We start from the raw sequence: 12,555 nt of genomic DNA, 5'->3' as shown, positions 1-12,555 counted from the left end.
GCAGCATCTTAACTGTAATCAATGCCTATTTTCACTTTCTTTAACTCATCAAATTCTAACCAGTAGTCATTGCGTCCCTGCTTATCAGTTCCCAGCCTCTTTCTACATCTTCACCCTCCTCTTTATTCGCTGTCTATTTGCATCTAACACAGACCCACCTCTGTACCCCATCTCTACTGCTCTTTCTCCTCCCCCTAGCTTTTTACCATCATTGTTGCTCACCTATCAGCTAGCAGCTGCTGATTCAGTGTCAGCCATCTGTTTCCCCTCTCCTCTTTATACAAGTCATCGTGCCACTCTACTCTCAGTCCTGATATAGGGCATCCACCTGAAACATCAGCAATTCCTCTCTCCCCATGGATGCTGCCCACTGAGTCCCTCCAGCAGCTTCTTTTTCCCACAAAAATAATCAATGAGATCCTAAAAAATGAAGCACTGTCACCATTAACAAAACTTTCATAAACAGTTGTAATAATTAAACAATATTAAGGTAATTTGAATACATACCAGAGCAGCCATGGCCCAACCGGTTTTGTTATAGATAAATTCCAGATTATTTCTCCGCAAATACAACAGTCCTCCTACGAGTGAAACAAGGAGAGCCAAGGCAATGGTGCCTGAATAGTTAGGAGGTCTAAACACACGAATCTGTAAAACAAATAAATATATCCCCAAATCAAACTGTCATTTATCTTGCTGTTTATGTTAAATGCAATTGATATAACTAGAGGGTGACACAGTGGTGCAGCTAGTAGAGCTACTGTTTCAAAGCTGTAGTGATCCAGATTTACTGTAAAACTATTTGTCCAGAGTCTGTACATTCTTTCTATGACTATGTGGGTTCCCTCTGGGTTCTTCATCTTCTGCACAGAAGTGTGCAGACTGGTAAGTTAAAATTGGCTATTGTTGGTAGATTGCTTCTAGTTTGTAAGTGAATTGTAGCATTTGGTACAGAATGTGGGATAAACAGAATGATGTCAGGGTAGGATTAGAGGAAACATAGTTCGCCAAAGGCTAGCACAAACTCAGTGGCACAAAAGGCCTGTTTCTGTGCTTCTCTGTGGTGCTATGATTCTATGGAAGTACAACTTAGAATGCAGGTTCCTGAAAAGATCACGAATGTAGTTTGTATATTGCGATATCAACAAGGTACACCAGCTGTTCCAATTCCAATTTTATTTTGAAGTTTTGAAATCTATGGAAGCTCTTTTGACAATTGGTATCTGACTTAGGAACATCCAAAGTATATTGTGCACCTTTAAAAAAAGAAAAATAACTGCAGGTATTAGACACTTAAAATAATAGAAAATGATGGAAACACATAGTAGGTCAGGGAGTATCTGCTGAATGACATTTGATGAAGCCTCTTCAACATGAAAATTAACTCTGCAATTCTTCCCAAGAATGCTGCCTGACCTAATAAAATGTTTCCAGTACTTTCTGCTTATTTTCTGAAAAGGAACTTGTTTCTGGTGTATTTTCCCCATGGGATCAAATTAATCTGACCATATTACTTCCAATATTCTACTGCAAACTTTTTATGTCAGAATACTGGCAAGATTTGAAGACAGAAATTAATCTTAGTCCCTTGTGTCAGAGAATTGTAGCTATGAATGAATGTTGTTTACTAATGTGAGAAAAAAATTGACTTCACAATAGAGCTGTATATATATATCTAGCACTTCAAAGAACAAGAATGACTTTTCACCCATTCTGTTTAAAACCCAACTTTACACTTACACATGTTAGTATACAAATGATTCCATATTCAAATAACGCTGCATTAGGTCAACAGAGAAATAAAAATTATTGAACCTACCAAATATTGTCATGTTAAGATGATAAGCAAGAAAACAAGCATTGTAAAAAAATCAGCAGATGTAGAAGTTCACATAAATTAACAACATTGAAAGTGAAGCAAGAATACTGTTAGAATAAATCCAATGTAACTGTTAATATTTCCAAGAACTTACATGGACATCAGTTCGGTCAGCAATCCACTTTGCAAGCTGTTCAGCTGCAAATCCAATTCGCTGGAGATCAAAGGTGTCAGCTCTCTTGGGTTTGCCTTTTGGTGGAAAATGCATGAATGTGGGAGCAGAGTTCATATTTAACTGCAAAACCAAGCAAATATTGCCTGAAGATGTTAATTCAATTTCCATAATATTGTGCATAAAACATTTATTTAATTTTAAGCTTATACTTTTTATTTATTTTATAAAATATGAGTATTGGTTACAACACTAGTAGTTATTGTCTAGTTGTTCTAAATAAGTTATTCCTCTAAATCCACTTTTATTTTCCTGTTTTATTCTTGGCACAGTATTGAACTCAAAGTGAACAGAGCAATGTCCAACCTGCTCTCTCTTCTGGCTGGTATTAATAAGCTCCAGATCAATAGTGACTTAAGGAGATAATGGAGAATTGGACACCCCTCTAAAATCTGAGTGCATAACTGAATTCAATTTTTCTTCTATAGCCAAATTAGTGTCCCTTTATTTTGTCGTAGAATTATAGAAAAGTACAGCACAGAAAAAGGACCTTTGGCCCACCTAGTCCATGCCAAACCATTTACCTAGTCCTATCGATCTGCACCTCGACCATAGTCATCCATACCCTTACTAATCATGTTCCTATCCAAACTTCTCTTAAACATTAAAATCAAGCTCACATGCACCACTTGCACTGGTAGCTCGTTCCACACTCTCACAACCATCTGAGAGAAGAAATTTCCCTTAAACCTTTCATCTTTCACCCTCAATCTATGACTCTAGTTGTAGTACTAAGTTTCATTGGAAAAAACCTGCTTGCATTTACCCTATCTATCCTGCTACTTATTTGAGATGAGGTGCATTTTCTTTAGCCAGAGAACAGTGGATTTATGGAATTCTTTTCCACAGGCAGCTGTGGAGGCCAAGGCTTTATGTATATTTAGGGCAGAGGTTGATAGATTCTTGATTGGTCAGGGCATGAAGGATTATGGGGAGAAGACAGGAGATTGGAGTTGAGAAGAAAATTGGATCAGCTATCATGAAATGGCAGAACAGACTTGATTGGCCAAATGGCCTAATTTTACTCCTATATCTTATGTTTTTATGATCTTAACTCAGTTTTAGTCCTAACCCTTGGTGTTGTTTGTATGAAGTTTGCACATTCTTTCTGTGATTGTCTGGGTTTCCTTCTGGTGTTCTGGTTTCCTCTCAAACCCAAAGATATGTGGGTTACTATGTTAATTAGCCACAGTAAATAAATAAGTGTACAGTACTATGTAAATGTCTTAGGCACATATATATAGCTGGAAAGCCTAAGATTGTAGTAATTTTATGTATTGCATTGTACTGCTGACAGAAAAAAATCAAATTTCAGGACATCTGTGAGTGATGATAAACCTGATTCTGATATGGTTTCTACTGTGGACTGAATGTGGGCGGGGACAGAGAGAGGGGAGGTATGGTTTGGAAAAGGGAAAGAAGGAGGAGAGGGAGTGGAAGCTCCAGAGGGACATTCTGTAATGATCAATAAACCAATTGTTGTAATCAAAGACTTTTCCTGGTGTCACAGGTTGGGTTTGTCTGCACCTGTGCAGACCCTGCCCTGACACTCTTTTTCTGCCACCTATCCCACAATCCTCCAGCAGCATCCGACCATTACCATTCCAACAGCCTCTGCTTCCGCCAGATTTACAAACTCACTCTCTGCTCCACATTGACAAATACAGTACTGTGCAAAAGTCTTAGGCACCAGAACCATATATATATATGTGTCTAGGACTTTTCCGCAGTACTAATTGTGTTAGCTAGAAATTATGGGTATGTACAGAAATAGGTTGTAAGTATAACCGGTAGGAAATATGATTGCTCTATTAGCCAGTGTGATGACACAAAGGTTGGGGGTGATGTGGATAGTGTGGAGGGCTGTCAGAGGTTACAGCGGGACATCGATAGGATACAAAACTGGGCTGAGAAGTGGCAGATGAATTTCAACCTAGAAAAGATTGAGGTGCAAACACGAGAAAATCTGCAGATGCTGGAAATTCAAACAACACACACAAAATGCTAGTGGAACACAGCAGGCCAGGCAGCTTCTATAAGGAGAAGCACTGTCAATGTTTTGGGCTGAGACCCTTCGTCAGAACTGAGGTGGGTCAATTTGGTAGGTCAAGTATGACGGCAGAATATGCGAGGGGTGATTGATATGTTCGTGGCCTAAGGTAGAAGGAGTCAATTTTATAAAACATAGCACATTTATTTTTCAACATAGTCCCTTCCTACATTTACACACTTAGTCCAGCGGTCATGGAGCATACGGATCTTGGACCTCCAGGAAGTGTCCACAGCAGGGGTGATTGATAACTTTGTGGCCTAAGGTAGAAGGAGAAGAGTTATACAGCTCTCTTTATATGCACATGTAGGTCAACTCTTTGAGTGATTATGCAGAAAGTTTGGTTAATAACTCATCAGTTAATAACTCAGCGGGGTGATTGATGTTTGTGGCCTAAGGTAAAAGGAGATGAGTAATTAACTTCAAACTTTCTGCATAATCACTCAAAGAGTTGACCTGCATGTGCATGTAACGAGAACTGTATAACTTACCTCCTACCTTAGGCCACAAACATATCAATCACCCCTCGTAGTATTAATGGGAAGACTCTTGGCAGTGTGGAGGATCAGAGGGATCTTGAGGTCCGAGTCCATAAGGACACTCAAAGTTGCTGCGTAGGTAGATTGTGTGGTTAAGAAGACAGACGGTGTATTGGCCTTCATCAATCGTGTGATTTAGTTCAAGCCACGAGAGTTAATGTTACAGCAATATAGCACCCTACTCAGACTCCATTTGGAGTAATGTCACCTCACTGGTCAGAGTACCTGGTCACCTCACTGCAGAAAGGATATGGAAACTATAGAAGAGTGCAGAGGAGATTTACGAGGATGTTGCCTGCATTGGGGAGCATGCCTTATGAGAATAGGTGGAGTGAACTTGACCTTTTCTCCTTGGAGTGGCAGAGGATGAGAGGTGACCTAATAGAGGTGTATAAGATGATGAGAGGCATTGATCGTGTGGATAGTCAGAGGATTCTTCCCAGGGCTGAAATACCTAACAGAGGGCACAGTTTTAAGGTGCTTGGAAGCAGGTACAGAAGAGATGTCAGGGGTAAGTAATTTACACACCACCTAAAAATAAATCAGATGAATTTAGATGGGTATCATATGGCCAAATTTTCATTATATTTTGCACATGCACAGTCTTCAATACAAAATGGCCAGCATGAATATCACCCGTTTGTTTTCAACTATTAATTTAATGTTTCTTAACAATACCTTTGCAGCATCAAACACACCTGCCAAGGGATTTGAAATTTAATCATTTTGTTACCAATAAAAATGATGAGAACTTCAGAGCATAACAAAAACTGCACCTGTTGAAATACATCTGCTCCTTCATCATAATCCACCACAGTGAAGAAAAGCTTATTAGAAAATGCAGAGGAATACCGCCATGAATTTGCCAGCACCTGGTATTCTTCATTTGCTTGTCTGTGGTATAAAGAAAAAAGGCCAAATATAAAAATCGATCTCAAATGTGAAAAGTGCACTTAATAATTCACAAAATCTTAATGTACCAAAGGAGGCTTTCTTGACCCATCTTGTGCATGCAACCAAAGATAGACTTAAGGTCTTGTGTGTTGCTGTAGATTTCCAACATCTGCAGAATCTCTTGCATTTAAGACATAAGGTTAATCCCACTTCCCTGCTCCGGGTTGATAACGCTGCAGGTTATCCAAGGAACCAATCGTGTGCTGCATTAGTGTAAGTCTCTGCCACTAGCATCATTTCAGACTCAATTCCAGATATTTAATACTTTTTGAGTGAAGTACGTTCTCCTCCTACTTCCTCTCAGCTCTAGCATTTAACTTGCATCTAATTCTGAGCAGTTTGTGAGCAGTTTTGGGCTTTGTTTCCAGGAAAGGATGTGCTAGCATTAGAGAATGTCCAGAGGAGATGTACAAGAATTATCCTGGGAATAAAAGGAGATTTTGAAGGCTCTCGGCCTATACTTACTGGTGTTTACAAGAACGATGAAAGGATAAAGGGGGATCTCATTGAAACCTACCAAATATTGAAAGCTGAGATAGAGTGGATGTGAACAGGATGTTTCCAAGTGGGAAAGCCTATGGCCAGAGGGCACTGGAAAAGAATAATGTCACTAAAGAACATGAATTTTTTTAGCCAGAGGTTGGTGAATCTGTGGAATTCATTGTCTGAAATGGCTGTGAAGGCCAAGTCATTGGGTATATTCAAAGCAGAGATGGATAGGTTCTTGATTATGCCTGACAGTGCCAACAATCACCGATAGGGTTCAAATCCTGCTGCTGCTTATCAGGAGTTTGCATGTTCTGCCCATCACTACATAGATTTCTTCTAGGTGCTTTAGCTACCTTTCACATTCCAAAGATGTATGTTTAGGGTTAGTGAGTTGTGAGCATGCTATGTTGGCCCCCAAAGCATGGCAGCACCTGCAGGCTGTCCAACACAATCCTTACTGAAATGATTTGATGTAAACAATGTATTTCACTGTATGTTTCAATATACAGGTGACAAATCAAGCTACTCTTTAATCCTTATCTTTAGATTGGTAAATACATCAAAGGTTATGGGGATAAACAGAAGAACAGGGGTGGAGAGGGAAAATAAATCAGCCTCGATTGAATGGCAGAGTGGACCTGATGGGCCAAAAGGCCTAATTGTTTTTCTGTGACATACAGTCTGTCTGTACTAATCTCTCTGCCAACACCTTTTATTTATATTGGCAATGATTATTATAATATTATAAACCTCAGTTAGATGCCGCCTCAGTCTTATTTATTCCATTAAAACCAATTCTAAACAAGATAGCTTCTCCTCATAACTATAACCTCGCAACCCTAATGACCCTACAGATAGGAGCAGATTTAGCTTTGCCATTCTTCATGGTTGATTTATTATCTCCCTCCACCCCATTCTTCTGCCTTCTCCCCATAACTTTTGATTCCCTGATTAATCAAGAACTGACTCAACCTGCAAGTTAATCTTAATGGAATCCAGCACAAGGGCCATTGCACCTCTGGTTTTGGAATTTTCTCCCCATTTAAAAAAATATCTACTCTTTATTCCTTCCACCAAAGTGCATGACATACACTTCCCTACACTATATTCCATGTGCCAATTCTTTTTTTTTTACCATTCAGTCTATCTGTCTAAGTCTTTCTCCAACCCCCTTGGTTCCTCAACACTACCTGTCCTTCCATCTATCTTCGTCTCATCTGCAAACATGACTAGAAACCTATGAATTCTATCATCCAAATCAATGACATACAACATGAAAAGAAGTAATCCCAATACCAATCCCTGCGGAAAACCACTAGTCACTGGCAGCCAACCAGAATAGACCCCTTTATTCCCACACTTTGCCTCCTGTCAGTCAGGCAATCTTCTATCCATGCTTGTATCTTGGGTTCTAATCCTGTTAAGCAACCTCATGCATGACACCTTGTCAAAGGCCTTCTGAAAATCCAAAGAAACAAAATCCACTGGTTCTCCGTTGTCTATCCTGACTATTATTTCCTCAAAGAATTTCAACAGATTTGTCAGGCAAGATTTCCCCTCAAGGAAACCATGCTGACTTTGGCCTATTTTATCATGTGCCTCGAAATACCCCAAAACCTCATCCTTATAATCAACTCCAATATCTTCCCAACCACTGAAGTCAGGCTGACTTGTCTTTGACTTCCTTTCTTCTGCCTCCCTCGCTTTGTGAAGATTAAAGTGATATTTACAAAATTCCAGTCCTCCAGAACCATTCTAAAATCTAGGGATTTTTGAAAAAAATAATTACTCCTGCCTCCACAATCTCTTCAGCTACCTCTTTAAGAACCTTAGGGTGTCGTCCATCTGGTTCAGGTGACTTATCTATCTTTAGACCGCTCAGCTTCCTAAGCACTTTCTCCGTAATAATAGCAACTATACTCATTTCGTCCCCCTGACAACCTCAAATTTCTGGTGTACTGCTAGTGTCACCCTCAGGGAAGACTGATGCAAAATACTTGTTTAGTTTGTCCGCCATTTCTTTGTCCCCCATTCCTACTTCTCCAGCATTATATTCTAGTGGTATAATATCTACTCACCCCTATTTTACTCTTTTTAAACCAAGGGAAAAACATTTTTGGTATCTTCTTTTACATTATTGGCTAGCTTACCTTGAGATTTCATCTTTTCTCTCCTTATGTTTTTTTTAGGTGCCTTCCACTAGCTTTTAAAAGCTTCCCAATCCTCTAAGTTCCCAATAATTTTTGCTATAAGGCTCCTCTTTTTCTTGTATATTGTATTTGACTTGCTTTCTCAATCACAGTTGCCTCATCCTCCCATTAGAATACTTTTTCATCTTTGTGATGTATCTATCCCAGGTCCCCTGAATTGCCCCCAGAAACTCCAGCCGTTACTGCATTGCCAAAATCCATGATAGTGTTCCCTTCCAATCAACTCCTTTCAGTCCTTTGTAATTCCCTTTACTCCACTAAAATACTGATATATCTGACTTTACCTTTTCCCTCTCAAACTGCAGGCTGAATTCCACCATATTAGGATCACTGTCTCTTAAGGGTTCCTATACCTTAAGCTCCCTAATTAAATGTGGTTCATTACACAACACCCAATCCAGACTTACTCTTCCCCTAGTGGGCTCAACCACAAGCTGTTCTAAAAAGCCATTTCATAGGGATTCTACAAATTCTCTCTCTTGGGATCCAGCACCAAGCTGATTTTTCCAATCAAGCTGCATATTGAAATGCCACATGACTATCATAACACTGCCCTTATTCCTTATCTTTTCTATTTCCCGTTGTAACTTATATCCCACATCCTGGCTACTGTTTGGGGGCCTTGTAAATCTCCACTGTACCCTTTCCATTGCTGTCATATCCCTCTTGTTATATAATAATCAAAATTGAATCTCTATCTGAAGCATAATTAATATTTTATTCAGTTGCAGAATTGTTTCTTTGTTCTTGTTTTGTGTGCTGTAACTAATAATGTTCCACTTTCACTAATACACAATTCTTTTGTGTGAAGGTAACAATAAGTTAATCAGAAAACCTTTTCTTAAAAAGTCCTTTCCAACTGCCCTTAATTAATCTGTACATGACTAAACATTGATTTGATCAATTCGTCTGAAATTTTTTCAACAAATTGCCAACTCCCATGTAAGACTGATTTGCTTGTCATAACTTGATCTATTACTTTCATCTTTTTAAACAACAGTGTCACATCAGTAACTTTCCAATGCTTTGTCAGCAAAGGGAATTAGAAAATGTAAATTCGAGGTGATTCTATTTCCTCTCTTGCTTCTGGACTTATTTGGACTTGGCAACTCAATCTATTTTTAAAGATACTATATCCCTGAATTCTTCATTTATCATTTCCAAACATCACTCTTCTTCCCTAATATTGATGCCCGTATTACCTCTCCCTTTTATGAGAGCAGACACAAAGCATTCATTCAGAACTTTACATGTCTTCAGCCTTCACAGTACTGCTGCCATTTTGTTGCCTGAATTGGCCTTCCTTCCTTTTTCTGATCCTTTTTTCCCTTTGTATACATATAAAACATCATTAGGGTTTTCTTGATTTAATCAGTATCTATTCTTCACACACTCACTTTGCATTCTTAATCTCCTCTTTAATTTTGTCCTAGTACACTAATATTTACAATTCATATTCTTTCTAAAAGAATAATTACTATAGATGATGGAAATGCATTGAAGCAGAAAATGCTTCAGGACTCAACAGGTCAGCTGAACCTCTGGAAGAAAAACAATTGACGTTTCAGGTCTATGAGGTCTCATCAGAACAATTCCGATATTTCCCTCAGTTGCAAAGGAACTCTTTCAGCATTTTTTTTCCTTTCTTCTGGCATTTGTGATAAATGAGCTGTAAGATAGTTATGACATATATCCTGCCATAAAGAACTATACTTACAGAGAATGCTCCTCCCCTAAGTTTAATAACATTGTTCATTTTAGAAATCCGCATTCTATTCTACATTCAATTTATTCTATTGCCTTCATGTTAAAAGTAGTAAATTCTGGAACAGCAGGACTCTTCATCAATTCAAATCCCAGAGTGCAACTGTGCAAGTTCTGTTGTTACTTTATAGATTTTATATTAAAAATTGCTCTAAATATCTACTCTAATATATCACTGACAGTATAAATTTACAAGACAAATATAATGCTTGAATCAGTATTATTTTGAGCTTAGCACACCTTTGACTTAGTAATAAATACAATGTTGCAAGAAGCAATATCAAACAAAGTTTAACACAGTCACATCAGATCATAAGAACATAAGAGATATGAGCAAAATTAGGCCATTTGGCTGATTGAATATGCTCCATTTCATCATAGTAGATCCATTTTCTCTCTCTGCCACAATCTCCTGTTTTCCCCCTGTATTCCTTCATGTCCTGACCAATCAAAAATGTGATAAATTCTATCTTAAATATATCACATATATACTGACTTGACCACCACAGTTGCCTGTGGCAACAAATTCCTCACATTCACCATTCTTTGGCTGAAGAAATTCCTCCTCATCTCCATACTAAAAGGCACCCCTCTATTCTGAGGCTGTGTCCTCTGGTCTTACACTCTCCCACCATAGGAAACATCCTCTCCACGTCCAATCTACCAAGGCCTTTCACCATTCGATAGCTGCGATGCAACAGCCGCTTCTCTACACAACCTCCTTACACATCTGGAGAAGCAGGATGCTTATGTGAAAATGATTAAAATCAGGATTTTTCATGAGGTCAGAACTGGAGGAGCAAATGCACCTCAAGGATTATGTGAAATTACAGAAATTGGGAGGTCCATCATTCAGTCTCTTTTGGTTTCCACCCTATTACAGACATTCCCATTAATCTCTCTATCATCCCAATTTTTACCAATGGGTTTTTTTTTAATATTTTGAATCCTCCTAAAAGGTAACTGAGCTGAAATGTTAATTCTGCTGAAGACTTTTGGCCCGAAATATGAACTGTTTATTTCCCTCCATAGATCTTGCCTGCCTGCTGAGTTCCTCCATTATATTATGTGTGTTCCTTAAAATTTCCAGTATATACAGAACCTCGTGTTTATGAAATGTTAATGTTTTTTTCTGCACATATGTTTCCTGATTGAGGGAACTTTTCCAGCTATTTCTGCATTAATTCCATCCAAAATTGCTTTGCTGCTGTTAGCTTAACAAAAATAGTTACAATGCAATAGCTTTCAAAAATAGTGGCATTTCTAGTCAAAACTCATAAGCCATAGACTATCTTGTAAATTTACTTCAGCACATGGAAAACATGCATTGAAATGAGAACAGTTTTTCGAAAAAAAAATCTACATAATACAATGAAATTTTCAAACCAATTAGCAACTAACAAAAACAAAAGAAATCACATGAAATAAATTTTTTGACATATTCTCCTGCCCTATTTCGCTGCTGAGTACATCTGCAGCTCATTTTGCTAGAGGTAGAGAGCTTCAAAATTCAAAGTAAATTGACAAATGAGCAGTCTGACCAAAGTTTCACACATAAAATTTAATATACACCGTATGATGAAATAATTTTAGTTTATCAGATCTTTACAGACCTAAACTTTCAAGACGTTTATTAATTAGTGGTAATTTTGGATTTTTCTCAAGTTTATTTATTCCGTGTGATCTATCTGATAGCACTTGATGAAGCAGCTAAATTAATTTGCAGTGATTCATTGGTAGTGCACTAAATCAATGTCTATTTCTTCATGCAGCAAATACCCTGTATCAGCAAAGGTCAAGTCCTTGCTCTGGATCAACCCCTACTAATTTTTTCTTGGAGCTGGAGCAATAGAATTTTGTGTGTACATTTAGCTTGAATAGATACATTTCAAAAGTTGATGAAAGAATATTCCAGATTCTGGAGTCCTAAAGTTGAACAGAAACATCCCAGAAGTTTCAACACATTAGGCAGCATCCAATAGCTCACCAATGGCCTTGACAAAAGCTACCCACAAAGATCTAAAAATCTCAGTTCTGTGGAATTGACCTTTTGTCACGTTTGTTACTGTCAGACGTTTGTCGCGGGGCATCTTTTGGAACAGAAAATAGTGATATCAAAAGGCAGACTGAGCAGGAATTCACACAAATATTACACCAAGATTTAAAGTGCTTTTTTTTTAAAGGTAATTAAATATTTGACACACAAATAAGGTAAAGGTTAAAACAAATTCACAGTGTACAAGACATCAGTGAGGCTGTTTTTTTGAGTACTGTACAAAGTTCTTTGCATCCTTCTATAGGAAAATGTCATTAAACTGCAAAAGGTGCAAAAAGATTTATAATTATACTATATGACTGAGATATTTTTAGAAATATCTGAGAAATTAAAAATGTTCTATATTGGCATATTTAAGGTGAATTATATCTGGTTTAAAAAAACTATTAAATCTCACTCAATAAACCAAAACATTTCAGGGCTTTTACAATGAAGACAGTTC

The 12,555-nt window shown here is 37.9% G+C and overlaps 1 protein-coding gene across 1 annotated transcript in view; it reads right to left on the bottom strand.

Annotated features, from left to right (window-relative positions):
* The window catches only part of tusc3 (tumor suppressor candidate 3), a 380,924-nt gene that overhangs the window by 245,822 nt on the left and 122,547 nt on the right, over window positions 1-12,555 (bottom strand). The window contains exons 3-5 of the mRNA XM_059989264.1: window positions 5,417-5,534; window positions 1,974-2,114; window positions 508-648 (exon numbers count right to left, since the gene is read on the bottom strand). Coding sequence (XP_059845247.1) covers window positions 508-648; window positions 1,974-2,114; window positions 5,417-5,534 — 400 coding nt within the window. The remainder of the gene's footprint in view (window positions 1-507; window positions 649-1,973; window positions 2,115-5,416; window positions 5,535-12,555) is intronic.

Source organism: Hypanus sabinus, chromosome 14 (genome assembly GCF_030144855.1).
Source record: "Hypanus sabinus isolate sHypSab1 chromosome 14, sHypSab1.hap1, whole genome shotgun sequence".
In the NCBI taxonomy this organism is placed as follows: domain Eukaryota; kingdom Metazoa; phylum Chordata; class Chondrichthyes; order Myliobatiformes; family Dasyatidae; genus Hypanus; species Hypanus sabinus.
The sequence above is the reverse complement of the archived record's forward strand: the minus strand, read 5'-3'. Positions and strand labels throughout refer to the sequence as shown.